The sequence below is a fragment of the Patiria miniata genome, unplaced genomic scaffold, assembly GCF_015706575.1.
Source record: "Patiria miniata isolate m_02_andy unplaced genomic scaffold, ASM1570657v1 HiC_scaffold_3, whole genome shotgun sequence".
NCBI lineage: Eukaryota > Metazoa > Echinodermata > Asteroidea > Valvatida > Asterinidae > Patiria > Patiria miniata.
Genome location: NW_024037069.1, coordinates 9,328,502 through 9,350,869, shown reverse-complemented (window position 1 = coordinate 9,350,869; position 22,368 = coordinate 9,328,502). Strand labels below are relative to the sequence as shown.

The window sequence follows — 22,368 nt, the reverse complement described above, 5'->3', positions numbered from 1 at the left end:
CTGAAGAGTGATATAATAGAAGTTTTTCTTTAGTACAAACATTCTAATCGTTGCAATACCCTGCCAATCAATGGCTATCAAGCTTTTGGCGCAATGATAAGTGCATCTCCCTGTAGCCTATTGTCCGGTCTGACCTTTGCGAGGACCAAACGAATGAAGGGGCCTAAGAGGGGGAGTAACCAAGGGGGAGAATTGAGGGAGTGTTGTCTGTAAGAAGATGGAAATACAAAATATGTTTGACTTTTCACACATAAAAACGCTTGTGCGTCAATTATTGATATAATTGAAATAGTTGTGACTGCAGTTGATAAATAATATAAATTGCGGATTAAAGCAAAACTACAGCATTTCTTAAAAACATGCTGGCATATATACATGTGTTTGTATGTCAATGGAGGGGAAATACCAAGACCTTCGTGAATTCATCTTTATAAGCAGAAGTCCAAGAAACAAACGCTTAGCTTAATGATTAGCACGTTACTTTTTATCCTTTTCAATCCCTTTTCTATAACATATGAACACAACTGATAATGATGTTACTCATGCTTTCCCAATCATAATCCAGAACCGGCACGCCCTTTAAAACTGTTACGACCTTTGACCTCTGGTTGATGCCGGGTACTTATCAATATTATAATTCTTCTGGTGCTTGGCTGTATCAGTACCATTTGTAAACAGTGCTCATAAGTGTTAGTTACCAATTGGGTTGAGCACGCGTTTTTTGGGTCTATCCTGGCACAAAGGCTTCGTTAAAAGAAACTAACACCAAGAGGGATTTCAAGAAAACTCGCAGTTCAGGAGTGGAAGTAATTTTGTAAACATAGAGAGAAATTGTCACTGGTAGTGAAAGGGGATATTACAACCAACCATGGCTGAGGGTGGCTTGGCTGTTCAAATCAATGGGGATGCCGGCGGGAAAGCGAAGGCGCTGGAGGCAGCGGGAGGCCAGATAGTTCCCGTGGATGTGGAGCAGATGAATATGGAGGATGACGATGAGCAACTGGTTGAAGAAGAGGAGGTGGATCGTGGAGGATGGGGCAACAAGTTGGACTTCATCATGGCGTGTATCGGCTACGCAGTGGGCCTGGGTAACGTCTGGCGGTTCCCTTATCTCTGCTACAAGAACGGTGGAGGTAAGCTGCCCTTGGTGGAATGTTTCTAGTTCACTTTTAATGGTGGGCCACTTTTATTTCCTGGCAAAATTTCCCCTCTACTTTGGCGTACGAAATTAGCTTTTCATTCTTCGATCAATACTAGGGTGTCACTCACTTGCCTGTCCTGTTTGCAATATCTTGGGCGTCCACAGCCTCGTGAAGGGCACATCTCAATATCAGCATCCCTAATTATGAAACTCGGGTATCATTGCAATCGAACACTGATCATGCATTGCGATAAAAAATGTATTGAAGAAAATTACAGTTTCAATCGCACCTCTTTGGTATACTTTTCGTCAGTATATTATAAGTATGGTTATTTGCGCCTACATGTACGTAATCTGCTTGTGTTGGTAGGCAATGGAGAAGTATACTAAAACAAAACAAAGCTCCCATTTAATAAATTGGGCTGAACCTATCACAACCATAGTTGAATTTTATAACATCACGTTGCCTTAATTTTATATACTTGTAAATTGCTACAATCTTTGGTGATGATGTGCAAAATCTCTGGATTTTCTTTCATCTTTTACCTTTTTATTCATAAAGTATGAATGATCTGAGAAAACTGGCATTACGCAGCATTAACCCACTGCGATAACCATCAGAGTTCGTCACTTTGTCTCGTGTGCAGAAATGCATTAACTTAACTGTCGTAATTAGCATCTCTATAGCTGATTGGAAAATTCCACTCATGTGAACTCGTTCGTTTACCGAGGCTAAATCGGTGGAGTTTGTTCCCTTTCAGGCCGACCCAGGCCATCAAACAATATTATCTCTTATCTGTCCAAACAGTGGCCAGCCCAGGGACAAAGGTTACTCATTATCTCGCGGCGATTAGATATTAACTTTTTTCTGATAATTTTGCCATCTGTAACTCTTTTAATGGATTTGGTTCCGGGGTTTCTATGAGTTCAGGTGCCAATATCATAAGGCTGTTAAGCAGAAAATAAGTGCTCAGCAAATGCATGCGCTAAGCAAAATAATCGCTGAGAACCAGTCAAGAGACGCGAAGACCGTATGACGTTTAGCTGGTAACCTGTTTCTGACATGCTAAAAGTTTCCGTGTTAAGCAACATTTTGCGCTTTGCCTGTTTTGTGATGAAGTCGGGATGTATGCCATTTAAACAGCGTTGTTCCCTTCCCCCGTGAAGCGTGTCAACCTACAGACATTTCTTTTCCAACCGGTGGTTGACACTTTTGACAAACTATGGAAGGCCAACGTCGCAGAAAATGAAGAATGGTTATTACTGTTCCAACCATATCATGGGATTGTTGAAAATACAAAATTATCAACAAACGCTACCGGTACCAAAGACTTATTCAAAATGCGTCTTTCTTACATAAAGCGGTTGATAATGTGCTCTTTTGTTGTTGCAAGATCTGTTGCCAACCACGACTTATTAATGCCCTTTTGGCAGCCCATATGCCTACAAACTGGTGCTCACTGTTTACAAACGAAGGAAAGTTCGATAATAGGAAGGACAAAAGAAAGGTCGATAATGTCCAGTTGCTCTTTCTGTACCATATGGTTCGTCCAAAATTTGTTTCTCTTCAGAAATGCGCGATGATTTTCGAAGAAGAACTTAATAGGCCTTTATCATGCTGCCACCATTTCAGTCATGTTCCCTATATTCAATTACAGTACTGAGTGATGTTGTTTTTTGTGCAAAAAGAAACCAGACTATTTTCCCTTCCAGCCTCGTTTTGGTTACGTGATTTGAAGGCACCAATTATTGACGCTTGGAAGTCAAATCGTGACGTCATTAATAGTAAAGTGGGGATGGTGTTTGATTAGACAACTTACGTTGATACCTTTTATTTTAAACGCCTTACTGAGCATATATTTTGTAACAAGGAAATCATTTATAATAGTTTCATATTTGGGGTCAGGTTTTGTTTGCACGTATTTCGCTGGCTGTCTATAGCTTTTCGCGCGTCCAAGCCAGCTGGTCATTTCTCACATGCGATTATCTTGTTTCTCCCGCTACCTTGCTTCGTACATTCATTTCAATTTGATAAAAATTAAACTTCACTAACTATCGGCTCAGTTTGATGTGTAAGCTAGCGGATGTTTTGTCTTTGACTTATTAACAAAATGAGATAAAAAACAAACGGTAATTCGTTCAGTTTTGTATTTAACTATGCTTCTGGGTTGGCAAGATGGCGTATTAGGATGATGTTGTCAAGTTGTCATCGCAATATGGTAGCAGTTAACCAATACAACCGTGGCATTCTCGAATTGTGGCAATACTAATTGCCGGTGGAAGGTGCGTGCCTGAGTTGGTACGAAAAAGTCTTCATTAAGTCCATAGTGAGGATTTCTGTAGAGGTTGGTTAAACTCATAATGCTAGGGTCACACATTCCCGACTTATTGCAACGAATACCCGATCTATCCCGAATAAAAATTCTTGATGGCATCGGGAGAAATTAGCCCCGATTCGCTGTTTGTAAGAATAACTTAAGAATGAAACAGAAATAATCAAGAACTAGGTACGGTACTAGAACTAGGTAGCTCAATGATTGCGATTTAGTGCAGAATAACACCGAATTGTAGCAATTTTGCCAACACTAACTTACGAATAACTCAAGAGTCATGCAGAATGACTTATAATTATGCCGATATAGTGTATTCGTAAGTTATTTGTATCATATTCGTTCATTTCTTGATACATTCATAATGATTCGGCATGATTCTGGATTGTTTAACCAAAAATAACTCTACAAAACTTGTCATTTATGCTGTAAGAATATCCAGAATGCAGTAAGAATATCCAGAATTAGTTATGAATACAACAAGAATGAACCATTCATAAGAATAAACCAAGAATTGAAATTGGTTCCCGAATAACCCCGACAGTTTTTGTCGGGGTGCTTCCCAATCTTTTAACCGAACTAACAGAATCATCCCGAAGTAGCCAAGAACCATTCCTCGATTTACTCAAGAATAGTTGCTACTCGTGGCGGTTCGGCTTAAAAATCGGGAATGTGTGAACCTAGCATAAAAGAGCAATTTTGTGAAACGATGCTGATAAAAAATCCTTAGTTTGTTTTATGAAGAAAAAGCATAGGGCTCGGAGACTTTTACACACAATGATCATACTCTTTCTTTCATTACATAATACCATTTAAACTCATTCCCGTACAAGTTTCTCCATTGAACTTGTAATTTTTTTTAGTAGAAAATGTTTGATGACTTTGTTACGTCACGAAACTGTTTGAGGATAATGTGGCCTTTTGCAAACTATTTTTCAATCGTCCCTCTAGCTATGGCTTTTGATTGGTTTAGATATATACTAGTTTCTTTCCTCGAATATCTTTTTCGCCTAACCTAAATTATTCTGTCCTTCAATTATGTATATTGGTTTTTAATGAGAAAACGAATTTCACTTTTAGGTTTTTTTAATAGTGATGAAAACAATATTGAATCGAATTAAATTGATAGTTAAACGCAATGTTTTTAACATTTTCTGAGATATTGTATACGTCTGATGACGCAGTTTTGATCGACCTACAAAGAGTTTGTGAAGAATTTTGTTCTTTCAAATGTTTTTCTTCACATTTCGAAAGTTCTGCAGCAGGTAACATTCGGTCATTCCTATACCGTAAACAGGACAGTATCTGAGAACTTCGGTAGGGGATTTTATTTCATTTTTCCATTTGAATTAAGACGGAACATTGTATTTAATGTCGTGGCCTCTTGGTCTGGAACACTGAATTCCTGGTCTGTGGGTAATTCTACAGGCTGTGGGTTCGAGTCCAGCCCGGGGTTATGGTGCGTGTGCACTTGGGCCAGTCACTTTGTCACTCATTGCTTCTCTCCAACCAGGAGTAAATAGGTACCTGTGAGGGCAGAGATGGTTATTTTGGGATAAGCTGCTTTGCGCCGAAATAACTGCATCGAGCTGTATACTCCCCAGGGAGCTGAGATGGTATTTGAAATATTTCATTGGCCCAATGCGCAGGGGTAATAATGATGTAGCGCCTTGAACACCAATAATGGTGGATACGTGCGCTTTGTGAATACTCATTATTAATAGTCATTTCACTATCAGCACAGCGACAAAACATGCCATTAGATATTTTGTCGCAAACCCCAAAAAATACAAACTATTAGTTAAGAAAAATGTATATATAGGCCTATATTTTAATTTTGACACAAACTAGAGTAAAGTTCCACGCAGCGCGCTATACCACTAACAATCCTGGTTTGCAAAACCTGCCTGGTTTGAAAAGCAAATTTACTCTTCCAAAGTACAAGTTTCGAGCTTGATCGATACTTCGGCAATTAAGGCTGTTAGCGTTATAGATGGGGAATATGGTAAGGTACTGACCGAGGGTAATTTAGGATGTTTCAAAAGAAATGTGGGGCACATTAAGGATGACCTCCAACCGTGTTGGGAACTTGGAGTTTATACCAACATGATGATTTTCTATTTACCAAAAAGATGAATCTTTTTGTATGAAACCTATAAGCTGTGAATCTTACGTCTCTTTTTTCCCTTCTAAAACGACTTAATCTTAAAAGATATAAAAATCTTTCTCAATACTATTAATAGGGCGACTTTCCCATAGACTTGTGCACAAACCTAAAATGTCACCTAACCCAAGTTTACCTTATCATGCCTCCACGAATTTCGGTATACTTATATTTTGGACCAGAGGAATCGATCTATACATAGATGGTTTGCTACATTAAAATTCGTTCTCCCAATTATTCGCCCCAATAAGGCGTGTTGCCCTAATTTAGACGCGATTAGCAAGATCTGTCGCCCGTACACAGTATTCATGTATGGGCAATGTTCTTCTTTATGACCGAAGGTGCAGTTTATAATGCTGTTTCCGTGTAATCATCATTTCGTGTACGTTGACCAACAACCTCAAGGCTTTGACACGGCCACGAATGGTACCGTGCGTGATAATACCTAGTGGAAATTTACAACTTAAGGGTTTTATAATCGCTGATTAGCGATTTATATGCCTCATTTAATGCTGCCCCTCATATCCGTGTTACATAATATTATATCGGGCGTCATGTATTTTGGAAGATAAATAATGGAATGCAAAGTGTTGATTCGGCACACTTTCGTCCAATGATGTGTCAAAAGTGTCAATTAATTATTATTTTAAAACATAATTTGGCAAATTGGCTAAGTTACTAAACAATGCCAAAATAATGATCTGGGGTTTACATTGCAAAAAGGTCCCCATTTAAATACACGATCAATCCGCTTTCAGATTTTCAATTAGTTATTAATTGACTTGTATATTCTAGGCACTTGAAAACAATCTGATGGTATTTTTTCTTATTTAATGGATTCCTTTTGCAAAACAAAATCGCATTCGATTACACATTTTATCTTTAATTCCGAAGCAACGAAAAGTGCAACTGCCTAGTGCGTGGAAATTTTAAACGCTGTTGTCCGTGCAGTAAAATATCAGAGTCTGTTGGAACTGAAGCCGAAGAGAATTTTGAAACAAATTAGCCCGCGGACAGGATACTCGGGGTGACTGTGTGTTCCAACATCTTCCTTGTTTGCTCAAAGGAAAAGGCAAATCCATCACCTTAACCCTCAAGCTGTCTGTTTCACCTGTCCTTAGCGGTGTGGACATGGTAGGCCTACATTATTGCTCTGAAAACAGTTCTACTGAGCGAGGGGCAGATAATGGCAGATTTCCAAAGGCCTCAAGCCTCTTTTTTTAAATTCCGATGTTGCCCCTTCCCAAGCTGTGAACCCGCTCCCCTGTTTGCAACATCTGATCAACGATTATCAATCAATGTATGCAATTTGCTTCTGCGATTTTTTTTAATTTTTTTTTCAAGTTGGTTTTTGCGCATGCACACGCATGTCTGCGGACCAACTTTCGGTTGATCCTGGCACTTTGTCACGGTCATTTCATGTATGTCAATTTGTCATGTAAGAAAAAATTGCAATTTTAACGGAGTGTGCTGTATTGCATTTTGAATAGAGTAGCAAACAGTTACGTTTAATGGCTGCCGTATCATTTTCTCACCCTTTTAAAGATTCCCCAACACTCACCCACCTGCGGGAGAAATTTCTGAGACCATTATTTCTATTTGAAAAACTTGATACAACAGTCTGCAAATTTCATAATTTCTCGGTGGTTGAGTGGTAAGAAATCTGCACTAGAAAGCAGGAGGTCATGGGTTCGAGTCCTACCCGAGTGATTTTTTCCAACTTTCACTCGGGAGGTACTGACACACTGAGTATTCACTGTTTATATGTCGATGAAGGGCAAAACCTAGTTTGAGTCTGCATATTTGATTTTCATTGTGACAAAAAAGTAACAGTAGTAAATACGAGGGCATACTATTGGAGTTCGGTGTGGAATACGGAAGGACGTCATTATCAATATTATTTCTGGAAGCATACTGATGATTTATTGGTGTTTTTTGTGGTTTATTTGCTTGTAGGAGCCTTTCTTATCCCTTACTTCGTGTCATTGGTGGCGTGTGGTGTGCCTATCTTCCTCATGGAGGTCTCACTCGGTCAGATGCTTCAAACAGGAGGCATCAGCGTCTGGGAACTATTCCCCGCTATAAAAGGTAAGACAACTCTCAAAGTATTCCACTCTATCTTTCACTTATTTAATCCTCCTCTAACACCCCCGCCCCCGCCCTCCACCACTACCTAGACCACCGTCAACAAAAATAATAGAAAAAGCTGCTTTGTTTCTTTTGGGTTCCATAAACAATAGTCCGTCCCGGTGACATTTTTTTTCCTGCAAAGCATTTGGATCCTTGCCAAGTGTTGACAACGAGTTGAATGATGCTCGGTCAGATGCACTGACGGTTGCACAACAAGTCGGTATAAGGTTCCACCACACCAAATACGTACTCATAGGGAAACAACGCAATATCGTACACAAAGGGCGCCGCCTTGTGACGCTCAGGAGCAAGGTGGCATTTTTTCCCCTGGAAATTAAAGATTGTGACCCCCTGAACATTTTTTTTTTCATTTTTATTAGTGGTAACCGGGTCAATCTTTTTTTATATTCCCCTCCCCAAAACCACCCCTAAAACGGTTGTTAATTCCTGGGCCCAGGTCTAAATGTAACCCCCCCCCCCCCGCGCCTCTATGCGAAATAGACCCACAAGTCCGGCTTTTTTTCGAATAAAATCGACTGAGTTGGAAGCCACAAGTCACAAATACTTGACTGACATAAATATTTCTACAATCTACCCCAATTATAAGCCGCAAGGTCCTCTTATTCAAAAGAAACTGAGGGGTCACAAAATATTAATGAGCTCGCGCGCACTGATTTACAGGTTTATGGTGGCGTGCACCCATAAAGCCAACATTGCATTTAAAAGGTGGACATCTTAGCTGGCAAACAAAACTAAATAAAGAAGACGTGAGGGGAGTTATAATCTTCGTAATTCTAGTCTGTATCGCTAAAGGTCTGACCTATATCAATCCCCAGGTGTTGGTCTGTCCGCCGCCACCATCGCCGCCATGCTGAACGTATACTACATCATCATCGTGTCGTGGTCTCTGTTCTATATGTTCGTCTCCTTCACCAGCGAACTTCCGTGGCACGACTGCAGCAACTACTGGAACAACGAGTTCTGCAGCGAGCTGCAGCTGCAGTCTAACTTGACCGCTGACATCAAGAAGTCGTACTTTCTGTCCACCAACGGCTCGTTGCTGCCTAAGGAGTTAGGCGAGTCATCCGCCGAACAATATTGGGAGTGAGTTTGGCAGGCAGCGGCATCCGTACTGTAAAAAAAACACCACCGTGACCCATTCGTGTTCACTCTTTGTTTTTAAATTACCAATTGCGTATGAATTTGTGTTGATTGGTCTTTTTGTTTGTTTTGTGTGTCTTACGCAATTCAGCTCCAGCGTAATTGTTATGCTAACACAGTGATTTGCTGTTGTCAATTGTAGAATTTGTATTTCCACAATTTTTGACCCGTGCAGGAGAAGAGTGCTACACATAAGTGGAGGCTTTGAAGAGGTCGGTAGTATTCGTTGGGATCTCATAGGATGCCTTGCCTTTGCCTGGGTGCTGACATTCCTCTGTATTTGGAGAGGCGTCAAAACGACTGGAAAGGTAGACTAATACAACAATCACCGATAAAGAATTACAATGAGATCGTCAGTGTAGACAGCAGAAGTGCTGGAAATAGTTTCTTTTCTACCTGTAGCACATTTCTGGGCTCTGCGGCTCCTACCCTAATATTAACATAGTTCTTTTTATCCTCTCTTTCAGATCGTCTGGTTCACGGCCCTGATTCCTTACGCTATCCTGCTTATCCTCCTCATCAACGGTGTACTTCTAGAAGGCTCTTATGATGGTATTATCTATTACATCACGCCTACGTTTGACAAACTCACTGAACCCACGGTAAGCATACAGTACACACTCCACTAAAAAAAGGTTATACTGAGATTAACCCACACAAGATCTTACGTTGCCATTTTTAACATTTTAATATTTCTGTTTCCATATAGTTCTGTTTCCATTATATTTCTGTTTCTATTTTCGTCCCTATACGGTGCCTGTGTTGTGGTGTTCGTGATCTCGAACGCTCCATGATTCACCTTTCTAGCTACGCTAAAATAAGATTATATCCCACTGAAATTATGTAAAGTGGGAATTGGGCCATATTGACGTTAAAGTACTTATACATAGCTTACATAGTTGAAGTTATGTGTTTGGGACTCTTTCTATACCAACCAGCGGAAAAGCGTGGCTCAACGTACTTCGAACGCCCATAACGAATGTATGTGTACGGAATAAATATCGCATCCCGCTAGCCGGGTGTTTTACAAAATGATCAATGTGCCCTCAATTTGCGTATTTTTGAGTCAAGTTTCGAAATGCATATATATTCATATCGTTCGATTACGAAAATCGTACGAGCGACAGTTAAAGGATATTTTGGCCCATTTTTCATCATCAATGTTCTGTTTTGCGTAATAGCGAAACGTTTCGGAGTGTTTTCCTTATAGGATAATATTGTAATAAATATTTAACAACTGAAAGTCTGAAAGAAACAAATTTGCCAAAAAAACGTGACACAGACATCAGACACTGTAAGGTCCTTTAATACAGGATTCCCGTAGAGATTCCCACACACAGCTCGTTTCTGTCGAGAAGCTAGTCGCGTCATGACTTATAATGACTGCGCTGTCTGTTGTGTTGAGGTTCCAGGCGTCGTTTTTCTGTCGGACAGCATTTGTCTTTCGATTTTGTTCCTTTGTTACTAACCATTATGTTACTAGAGGTTATTGAGTACACCTTCTTTCTTGGTCCTTCTAGGTATGGGTTGATGCTGCTACTCAGATCTTCTTCTCCTACGGTGTGGGTATCGGCTCTCTCATATCCCTCGGTAGCTACAACCCTTACAGAAATAACTGTTTAATGTAAGTCAAAAGACGTCTCAAAAGCATTTGTGTGACTTTTTGATTTTCCCTGGCAGAAATATTTCTTTTTAGTAAAGTCGTCTGTATTGAGAGGGAATGAGTTTAAACGCCAAGTTGTCATTCGTACTAGACTTTTAGGTGATGCCACTGTCATGATTTTTCCCGCGCTTGTTTAACTGTCAGTGATACCATTGTGGTGGGCATCGTGAACGCGGGTACCAGTCTGTTCGCGGGTTTCGTCATCTTTGCTGTCCTGGGCTACATGGCCTTCATACAAGAAGTGGACGTTTCACAAGTGGCAGATGAAGGTAAATATTGACGTTGTTTCCAGTTATGTCAGCACTATGTGCATTTAAAATGTTCACAAGAGAGCGTCTTTAACCTGGATATTTGTTTGTGTGATTTTATTGTACAGGGCCAGGGTTGGCATTTGTTGCCTACCCGACGGCTGTTGATACCATGCCTGCTGCTCCTTTCTGGTCAATCTTGTTCTTCGCCATGTTGGTCATGCTGGGTCTGGACAGTCAGGTAACTTACTTTTGTTTCTGTGGAAATAAAAGCATTACAGTCGCAGTTCTAAACCATCAAATATTTTGCACAAACCTAGTTTTGCAGCAGGGGCCTCGTATAGCCGATTGGTTAGAGCGTGGAGCTACGGATTGGAAGGCTGGCGGTTCGAATCCAATTCGGACCAAAAACTGGAAAACTCTCTCTGACGACCCAACAGTGAAAAAATGGGTACCTGATTCGTTCAGGGAAGGTAAGACGGCGAGAGGAGAGGAGATGGGCAACACTCATAATATGCCGCGCCCAAGACACAGTTGACCTCTAACATCCCACTGCCCTATACGGCCAGTAATGGCTATGGGAAGCTTTACCTTTAACTTTTTACAAACCTTGACATCTTCGCCTGAGCGTCTAGCGTCGTCCGCAATGCAGTGAGAGTCTCTCCCAATGGTCTTTCCCCAAAATTCTCTTTGAAACCTTTGAGGGGAATTTGTGCACGGAGTCCATTCAACCTAGACTCAGGGGTTCGTTGGGAGCTCGCTTTTAGACTGGCAAGAATGACGAGTCATTAAGTTCTTGTCTTTCTTTCTTTTTTCCGGGTAGTTTTGCGTCGTTGAGGGCTTCATCACTTCCCTCATGGACGGCTTTCCAGAGTTCCGTCTCAGAAAGAATCGGACGATTTTCGTCATCTCCATCTGCGTCATCGACTTTTTCCTGGGATTCATGTGCCTCACAGAAGTAAGTGAAGACACCGTTGAACAGAGTCAGCCGTTTTAGTAATTCGCGCGCAATTTGGCCAAAAAACAAACAAACACATTTAGATACATTCGTTAGGTTGATTCGATCACGGATCCCACACACAAGGATGAACGACTGTCCTGAGCTCTAGTACAAAATGCGCTGAACGAACTTACCTTAATATTGGTTTGACGCGTGATAACGGGCCTTAATACCCGTTGGCATGTTAATCGCGAATGTTCCAGGTGTGCCATTTTGTCAGTTTTTCGCATGACATCTATAAAACGGAAATATTCATAAAACTTTAAGCGAAACCAGCTTATGTAAGATATTCTTGTTCCAAAATTGTACAAAAATAAATATCTCAGGATATAACAGATGACATTGTGCAGTTTTTGGTCGTCATAGATGAAGTATTTACCCGGGAAATAAACGTCAAATGTGACACCTTTTTCGAGGAGAACACCATTTACCCAGCTTTCATCAAAAAGTTTTAGAGAGATGTGGTCCTGAACCGATGAAACAAATGCGACATTTCATATTTCATTTTAAAGCTAAAGGTATTGTGCTTGGCGTTAACATGGTTATGTAGTTTGAAGGCCAAAAACGTAGGATCATGAATATTCAAAATATAATTAGCTGGCTTGACAGGTTAATTCGACACCAGATCGGGCGCAAAGCCCTGCAAATTTGAAATTCGCCGCGCGCAGTGAGTGAAGCGGTTAAGCTGTCTGGGTCTTTTTTGACAAGTTTTCATGGTAATTGCCACCTGTGCGGGCTGTTATCGCGCATCTAACCGTGAGTTTGGCTGAGTCGTTAATCCTTGTGTGTAGGATCCGTGATTCGATTGACGAGAAACTACAACTTTAAGTGGTTCGGTGGTCATTTAAAAAAATATAAGGAGCTTCAATATAACTATGTTGATAGAGTATTTACCAAAAAGTGTTTTGTTTGACAAGCTGAATACTACTCCGGCCGCGGAAGTCATAAGTGAAGTCACATACCTTACTTGCGCGTAGGCCTACGTCTTCAAGCAGGCATTAAAAACTGCAATGCTCGTACCGGTACCCACTGCGCCAGACGTAACCAAGCATGCTGGGAAGCTCACCCGTCTCCAAACTATAGTTTAGAATGCCCTCCAATCTCACTATTTAATTTCCACTTATTACCAGGGCGGGATGTACATGTTCCAGTTGTTGGATTCCTACGCGGCCAGCGGTATGCCGCTGTTGTGGGTAGCCAGTTTGGAGTGCATCACGATATCCTACGGCTACGGGATCCGACGATATTACCGAGATGTCACCACCATGCTTACCTTCACTCCCGGCTGGTTCTGGCCCATCAGCTGGGCTATACTCACACCGGTTGTGACTGTGGTAAGTTCCCGTGAAATTGTTTTTTTGATAATCGAGTTTGTTAAGTTTTTTTTGCAGATGAATCACAAAAAACTTAGTGGAAGAGAACGAGAGGGGACCAACCCCACGCATTTTTCATTTGTTTTAGAAGAGTGTCCGAACTGAGGTTTCTGAGTTTGGATTATTTTCAATGCATAGGCTTATGGTCAGATACCGGGAAAAGAGTAATTTAATGTGGATTCTGGAACCTGCTTCCAGTGGAAGAAGGTAATGGCAGCATAATATGTTACTTATTTTGGCCAAAAGTGGTGGTTTGGGTTCTGCTTGTTCTCATTTATAGATCTTATTCACAGGGAAGCCATTTGCGATCGTATTCCCTGAATCTATTTTATAACTTGTAAACAGTTGAATGGGATGGTGCCAGACTATTTTGTGATTGCCGTGCGTTCCATGCCTCACTTTCAATTTTTCTTTTAAATGTGGCTTAAAACAGTAGGGTACAATGTATGTTTAATCGCGTTTTAAATTTGTCATCAGAGAAGACTGGTATTTCATTTGTAATCAACTTTATTTCATTGCTTTCATTTCTACTCGCAAGTTCCAAAAATTAAGACATGACCTCGCTTTCAATTTAATATGGCTGACTGGTGAATAAAGTCTAATCAACTCTCAGTATGGTATATTAGACTTCGGGTTTATCAAAATCTTGTTTGTTAGCCTCCAGAAACTGAATGCGACAATCACAATATAAACGTATCTGACATGTCTGACCTTATGTCTGAGCATAGAGTTCCCCCCCCCCCACGAAAATTTTTTAAAAAGTTTGTGCTTATCCCCCCAAAACGGACTGGTTCTATGTCCCTCGTTTATTTTTCTGAGCCACTTTACAACAAAAAAAGGAAAAAGATCCTTGACATGATGGATATTTGCCACTCTGTTCTTTTCAGGGTATTTTTATCTTCAGTCTGGTTGACTACTCCGGACCAAAGTATGGAGACGATTACTATTTCCCCATCAGTGGGGAGATTCTTGGCTGGATGATGTCACTTGCTTCTATGCAGTGGGTCATCACTTACGCTATTTATCTCTTCGTTGTCACTCCGGGCACAGCTAGAGAGGTAACATTTTTTTAACAATAACTTTGGTCAACTTATCACTTTAAATTTGTTTAAATGTGCAACTAACAAAGAACTTTTGCTTGAGGGAATGTAATGACCTGTGATGACTTGAGGTTTGATGGCTGAGATTTGATGAGTTGTGATCGACTTTTGATTTACTTGTGATGGCTTGTGATGGCTTGTTATTGACTTGTTATTGACTATGAATGATGTGGCTTGTGACGACTTGCGATGACTTGAGGTGACTTATGATTGATTTGTGACTGATTTATGATGAGTTGTGACAACTTGCGATGACTTGTAATGGACTTACTTAATGATTACTTGACTACGTGATAGTAAGTTTGCATTGATTCCTCCCGCAGCGGCTGCGCTATATGGCAACAGCTCGCGTCTTCCCCAAGGAGAAAGAGAACCCGCTTCCAGTGGAAGATAGCAGCGTGGATGGGGGTAGCGTGCACTCGTCAGAAGACCGTGATGGAGACAGTATCCCGCCAAAGTACGAGAAAAATGTGGATGGGGGGAACGCCTTCGATAACGAGGGTTATACCAAGGACAACGGGGACATCCGTCTCGACGTTCGCACTGGAGATAGTGACGAGGAGGAGTAAAGAAAGCGCGACTTGAAATGAAGCTAGCGGATGCATATTGTAGTCACAATATTTGACACGGTTGGTCGGGTTTTTTTTTTACGTATACCATACACAGAGGGGTACCAATGTCCGTATACCCTATAAACATTGTAGACTAATATACCTCACACATCCCATAGAGACTCCTCTTTTGCTTCAAAATAATGTTTTGACGACCCCTCTGATGGTATCCCCCACTTTTTCTTCCCCAAATAAAAATTGTAGCCTACAATAATGATTCTATTCCTCAGAATACATGTAGCTGATTACTCCAAACTCAAATTTAAACTTTAAAAGATGATCTTTTGCTCAAATTGGTTTAGTGCTCAGAAATTGTCTCAGATCACACCACAGAAATTGCTTTTCTATAACTGCATGTCTCCCCAACTATATCCCCCATTTACATTTAACTCCCCACATTTTCATCCCCAACACTACGCACTACCCGATCTATGATCGGGTAAATCAGCTTGTGTCTGTATAAACCCATTAGGGATTTCTTTACATCGTTGCATAATATGTAAATGCATGTATTCACGCTGCAGGCTGCCGTGATATTCCTAGTTTCTTCATCTGCTGCCTCGTTTTTAAACTTTTGTTTGGTAAAAATGTACGAACGGACGCCATGTTGCACGGAGTATAGGTTTTCCTGTTCCATTGCAATAGGCAATTGTTTATCAGGAGGTCACGAAGTTAAGTTGTTGCACTTGGATTTAGCAACAAAGCTCCTCGTGAAGCCTAGTATAGTTCTTTCTTTACCTCGAAATGGAGCTAAAATCAAGAGAACAAACATGACGGCTTTTTTTAAAAGATGGAATGTACTTATTTTACGCCCACGTTCGGCACAGTGCTGGTTCACAGATATTACGTTTGTCAATAATATAGTTTATTAATCATTTGCAGATCATCGCCAAATGGGGTCGGGACAAGATGGACTAAATTTTTTTTTAATTTTTTTTTATTATATACATACATTAAACTCCTGTATCATAAAGCACATTAGCCTAGACTTTGTGACACTTTCTCCAAAGCTTGTGATTAAGTACTAATATTTTCTTTCCATTCGTTTATTTTGTTTTGGTTTTAATTTGATCCTTACGCAGCTCCATTCATTAGTCTATAAACCTGATCTTTTTATTGGTTTTCGGATGTATCCAGTGTATTGTTGGAGTTTATCCTGTTATGTCCTTTTGAGTTGTTTTCTTTTCCCGTGTGAATTTTGACAACAAAGTATTTTCTTTAAGAATTCATTAATAAGTATTATCAATTGTACATAATTGTGAATGGCTCTGACATAATTCTTCGTCTATTTCCAGATTTGATAGAGCAAAATGAATATACAGAGAAGAATGAAAAACATTATAATGCCTTTACCATGGATACGTTAATTGACACTTCTGCGGCGTCACATTAATGCACTTTGCATTTATGAATTTCGTTGGCAATGTACTTAAACGCTCAAACTTTACGGGGTGAAAACTGTATATGTATGAACAGTACTTAATTAAAAGTAGGCACAGTGGTTTGCTTGCCTTAGATTAGGATTAAAGCAAAATAGGCTACACTTTTGATGAGCAAGTTTGAAACTGTTTATCTCTAATCTGGCCTAAAATATTATGTGTTTTAATTGGCCATGTGATATTCATTTTCGTTGAATCCATAAGTGATTTTTATTCGAAACCCTTTCTTTAAACTGTTTTGTTTTAATGCAAAAAAGATTGTTTGTTTTAAGTTAATAGGCCCTCTCAAATGACGTCACTTCCTATGCAGATTGTAACGTGCTTCGGCATTTTGGGTGTCACATTTTCGTGACTCGCATCGGCTGCGCCGTAAATTTCGAGCAACACCTGAACACGCAGTTGTAATTTTCCTACGAAGATGGCGTCTTATGAGAGAGATCTATAGGTTTGTGGTTTTTCTCAACTCGGGGATTATCTACCTGTTTTTATTTCATGCTTGTATATAATAAAGATAAGCAGCTTTTAAAAACCCATGAAAAATCTGAAATCAAGGCAACACGAAAATAACAATGACAAACGACAGAGATCAAACGACCAAAATAACAATGCAAAATATTACACATTTCATCGTTGGTTCTTTACAAAGATGCATTTCCCGTGCTATTTTCGAGTGTCACCTCGAAAATTAGATTTTTTTTTTCAATTACTATTTTCCTAACAATATGAAAATTATTCACTTCTGAATGAGACACTGAACAACAAAAATCCACCGACGTTTAGTTTTTCAATTATTTCTTCACAACATTCGCATTCATGGCTGCCAGACAATAATTCGGCCCTCGCATAGCGCAGTGCGGGTTATTTTTGCACAAAGTGAAAGCTCTTTTTCGGAGGGTGGCAGACGTCAACATTTGGAATAAAATAGTTTCTTCACTAAACCGAAACATGCAAATTGAGAATACGTTTGGAAAAACAACATTCGTTTTGTAAGAGCATTGGGTATGCATCTTTAAAGATATACCTACCTCGTTAGCTAATCGTTGTTTCCACAAATTGTACCAAGCCGAACTGCACAAAAACAACTTACACAGTCAACCTGAGATTTACTGTGTTGTGTTAAGTTGGCAAACCATTCCCTCAATTTTATCACATAAGTGTAAAGCATTATTTTTAGAGAACAGGAGGAATATTGCTTCCAGTTTTAAATCTATTATATTTATCTATGCATTTGTATTCTTTTATGCTGTACAGAGGTTTGTGTGGATACAAGGGCGCTGAATGTAACATATCCTCTACTCTGTTTGGTGACATAGCTAAATGCAAGTGTTCGAAATGGTTGTATATATTTTGATTATTCGAAATATCTGTATATATTTTGATGATTCGATCACAATTAAATAGTTTTGTTTCACAAAGTTATTGCGCTTATCTCTGTACTCTATTGTTAAGTTACATCTAAGCGATCAAACGAAACATGTTTTTGTTTTTGTTTATGGTGGAAAAGATGTCGGGAAACACTAGTCGTCGTACCAACTTTCCATCAGTTTAGTTAAAACCTTTTAGAGAATGGGGTCTGAGGTAATTATGGCATGTTCCTTTGTATAAATATTTCCCGAACGATTACTTATGTAATAACGGAGGTGTAAATATTTGTATGATTTATGAATGATTTTTGTTTTCGTTTGGCAGTATATGAAAAAAAATGAACAATAAAGGACTCACGGTCAATGTAAAAGGAACTAGATGATCGACTGTAAAGTACCACTCGTATCTCTTGACTTTTGGTGTGGATTGGATAAACAATGCAATTTGCTCTTTAAAAAATATTATGATTCCGAACACCGTCTAGACTTGGTGCCAAGTCGGTAGTTGTGTTACGTACGGTTACTGGCTCCACGCACGCAAAATATCGCTGCAACGCGCGTAGTCTGATTCCCAGACCAAATGATGCTGACTATTTCTGATCAAAATTACCGACTTGGAGAAAAAGTTTTCAATTTTGTACCCCACATACGGGAGTATTTTGAATCGCTAGCGAATTCTACAGTGAAACGGTCATACTAATAAGCGTCAACACAGCGTCAACACACACAGCAGCGTCAACACAGCGTCAACACCTCCAAAACGCATTTAAATTGACAAAACCAGTGTTCAAACCATACAGTAGGGGCAAAATGAAATTGTGGCTTAAAATCAATGGGTCAAACGTCTGAAAATTGCAATTTTCAGTTCAAGAAAATTGGCTCTCCGTGCAGCTCTAAAATCGGCGGCCATGTTGGCTCAGGGGCAGCGCGGACCATACCATTACGCAACGGTGGTGATAGCATTATACAATAAATCAACAGAGGGCGGTCGTTACGTGTGAATCCGCATACGACATGATAATTGTATTACCTACACACCCATATCTGAAATATCTGTAGTCCATTCTCCGTGCGAAGGCAAGATGGCGGACAACGGCCATGCTGCTTAGAGATTTTTTTTCGCGAGAAAAATCTCCATTTCCGTGAACGAAGTGTAACCTCTGACCCACCTAAAATCTCTTTTAGACTAAATTTTACAGTTCTATGCTTTTTTTGTCAATTTAGAATGCGTTTTGGAAGCGTTGACGGTGTGTTGAAGCTTCTTGAATGTGTTGACGCTTATTAGTACGACCCCAGTCAAACGATGGTCACAACGTCATCACAGAACTCTTTTGTCCTGGCTCCCTGGTTTGCTTTACGATGCGTGCAGCTCTTGGTAACCAGCGACGGAACCGAGCCCTGTAATTCCGTTCCAAATAGTGGACTATAGTAGTCCAACCCTCCTTCGAGGGAAGTTAGTCGATGCTCACTCCCAGCTGCATCGGCAGTAGAGGGTGGCGCTCTCAACAAGCTGAATGTGCCTTATCTAATTGTAAACAGTATATAAAGAGTTACTCATTAATGTAAGTTGGGTTGCGCAGACAATTTTCGGTCTTAGTAAGCACCAAGGCTTTGCTAAGCTAAGCAACACCAAGAGGGGTTTAAATCGACAGACGTTAGAGTGACTTGGCAAATGTTCTAAGACATTGCTACTCATAGAAGGGATACTGTATTGGCGCCAACCATGACTGAGGAAATGTCAGCTGCAGAAGTCAAAGGAAGGGCTGACGGTAAGCCGAAGTCGGTGGAGGCGACGGAAGGCCGGGTAGTTCCCTTTGATGTCGAGCAGATGGAGATGGAGGAGGGGGACGATGACGAGGAGCAACTGATGGAGGAGGAAGTCGAGAGGGGAGGATGGGGGAATAAACTGGACTTCATCATGGCATGTATCGGCTACGCGGTGGGCCTGGGCAACGTCTGGAGGTTCCCATATCTCTGCTATAAGAATGGAGGAGGTAAGGCAACCGTCGTGGAATGTTGTTCTATTTTTCTCGGTCTTTTTTCATGAATTAAAGGGCAGGTTTTTTTCCGACATGTTGTCTATTCATTTACTCTGGTTTATAGGAAATTTGCTTTTGGTGCATGCGTAAATGGGGCCTTACACTTATCGAGGGCGTGATTATTTAGTTTAGTATCTGAGACCACTGTTTATAATTATACAAACCTCCACTACGAGAAGATTAGCTGATTTGAAATTGAAGTTGCACTGTAAAAAGGTTGCGGGAAAATGGGACAGAATGTGTTTTTTTTCTATTCGGTTATTCTGGTGGAGCGACCTCATTTTTTGGTTTATTCGAGCACAGTTTTACTTCATAATAGGGGTAGAATTGGCCTAAAATAGGCAGTCGGTATTTTGACCTTCTTCGAGTAAGAACGTTGACTTGAGTAACAATTACCCACACTGAAAAATTGCCTGTGTTAAAATAACCCAAGAAAGGGTGAAAACTGCAACTATCCAAAATTGGGTTGTTCTATAACCAATTGTTTGGGTTAGAATTTCTGTTAAATTCAACCAAAAGTTATGGCCATACAAGACCAAATTTAAGTGAGTCTTGTATGACCTCAAGTTTTGGTTGAATTTAACAGAAATTCTAACCCAAACAATTGGGTATAGAACAACCCAAGTTTGGGTAGTTGCAGTTTTCACCAAATCTTGGGTAAAATTAACCCAGAAAATTGTTCGGTGCATTTGTTTTTGAGATTGGTGCGATAGGTGTCCAGCAGGTACTTGTCTTATTACGCCATGATCAGTAAACACTTGCATCATTTGAAGGAATTTGTGAATGAAAGTTTTTTAAAAAAAATCATAATCAAAAGTTCAATTTTCAAATAATACCTTCAAACAAGTGTCGAGATTTAAAAAAAAAAAAGACACCCAAAAGTGGGCTCATAAATTTGGGATGGGTCGTTCGAACCCCCACGCCTATTATATTTTGTGCAATTCCTTCTTTTCCTTCTGTTTAATCTTTGTTGTTATATGATTTTCTGGTCTCGGGCCTCTCTGATATTGTGTTGTATGCAGAAATGTTTACTTTTTTATGTAGGGTAAAAATTTAAAGATGCACAAGTTTACGTATTAGTTACATGAGATCATGTTTTCGATGTCACACCCAGCGGGGCACAACAATGTATACATTGATCTTACAAAAAGAGAAGAATTTCACTGAAACAGAGCTCTCATTGAGTAAGTCATGCTTCATTAAACTGACCATAATCGTGACCATAAAACTATGTTCCCTTGCGTTTATATACAGTCAAGTAAATAAGCGCTACAAGTTGCAAAAACGTCGGTAACGAAGTGCAAAACCCCTTCCATTTTTCCCCCGGACAATGGTTGAGCCGAATGCGCAGCAGTTACGCCTCAGTATTGTGATAACCGTTGTTCTCGTGTGTGGCAATGCGTTATTCTTCAATTATCGCAATTAACATATCGCTGATTGGAAAATTCCACTTGATACTCGATATGTTCAGGCTAAATGGCTGGAGTTTGTCCCGTTAGGTCGACCCTTGCTATCAAACAAACGGTGCTATCAGTGCGAACGGCGACCATAGTCCACGATTGTGTACGTGCTAAATCTGATTTTGGTAATTTTGCTATCGTGCAACAAATGTTTTTAGCGTAATATTCCAGCCTGCGAGACAGATATGCACCTGGTACCTTTTTTGTCGAGCCAATGTTTGGCGGCCATCTTGATTTTCAAAATGGCCACCATTTCAATAATATTTTGGCGCATCTTTTCACCCAAAACACATAAAAGTTTATTGTTTTTAGAATTCTATCCATATTTTGTACAACTATAACCAGTAAAATACTTAAACATTTTAAAGGACCTTCAAACGTACTCATTTTTGGATTAAAAAAATGGCCGTCTGGCCTTTACGTTAATTTGTAGTTATAATAAACTTTTTCAAAACGGAGATAGTAAAAAAATACTTAGTCGTGGCTTAAAGTTGACAAGATACATGTAATTCAACATGTGAGCGTAGTGCGCGTGTTTATGGTGTTTATGGTGTTTATGGTGTAAATCGAGGACACACACATGCAATATCATCGATCAATCGAGGACAGAAACCAAATCGAGGACTCCTCGGATGGAAAACGTGTACAAAACCAATGAGAGCTGTTGCGAAAAAGTTAAGGTACACAAAAAGGATAATAAGGGAAGAGGAACAAAAGAAAATCCTCGATTCACACCTTTCCCATGTCTGTGTGCTGCTGTGCGTGTGTGTGCCAGTTTGTGGCTCGGTCTTGGGCAAAAGGAGATGGGCGCATCTATCTTTGGCTGGTTGTGCAACCTTAATTCAGCAGCTCTCTTGGTTTAGACGAATCCGGGCAAGTGCTCAGTGTCATGAGACACCCTTCAATGGCGAAACCATTGTGCAATATATCATGTAAAGCTACTTCCACATGAAGGATTCTCTGAATAGCTAACACGATGCTTTCGTCATTGTAGAGGGCCTCCATGATAGAGTTGTAGTGTGCCGGTATTGGTGTTTTTGGCCAGCTATAGATGATCACATGGCTCATAACCATGTCAATCATTATTTTTATGATTGACATGGTTGCTCGGTAAAACCAGGCTAAAACCGATATGGTTTTAGCCT

At 40.1% G+C, this 22,368-nt stretch overlaps 2 protein-coding genes across 2 annotated transcripts in view; both read left to right on the top strand.

Annotated features, from left to right (window-relative positions):
- Nucleotides 1–645: 645 nt before the first annotated feature.
- Nucleotides 646–15,085, top strand: LOC119738784 (sodium- and chloride-dependent GABA transporter 1-like). Its single transcript, XM_038213743.1, has 12 exons — nt 646–1,133; nt 7,592–7,723; nt 8,602–8,869; nt 9,102–9,234; nt 9,394–9,528; nt 10,447–10,550; nt 10,734–10,858; nt 10,966–11,078; nt 11,661–11,795; nt 12,968–13,171; nt 14,098–14,268; nt 14,634–15,085. The coding sequence occupies exons 1-12, from the start codon at nt 869–871 to the stop codon at nt 14,877–14,879; spliced, it is 2,031 nt and encodes a 676-aa protein (XP_038069671.1). The 5' UTR covers nt 646–868; the 3' UTR covers nt 14,880–15,085.
- Nucleotides 15,086–19,447: 4,362 nt separating this feature from the next.
- LOC119736439 (sodium- and chloride-dependent GABA transporter 1-like) overlaps nt 19,448–22,368 on the top strand; it is an 11,135-nt gene continuing 8,214 nt past the window's right edge. Inside the window, exon 1 of the mRNA XM_038210458.1 lies at nt 19,448–19,718. Coding sequence (XP_038066386.1) covers nt 19,448–19,718 — 271 coding nt within the window. The remainder of the gene's footprint in view (nt 19,719–22,368) is intronic.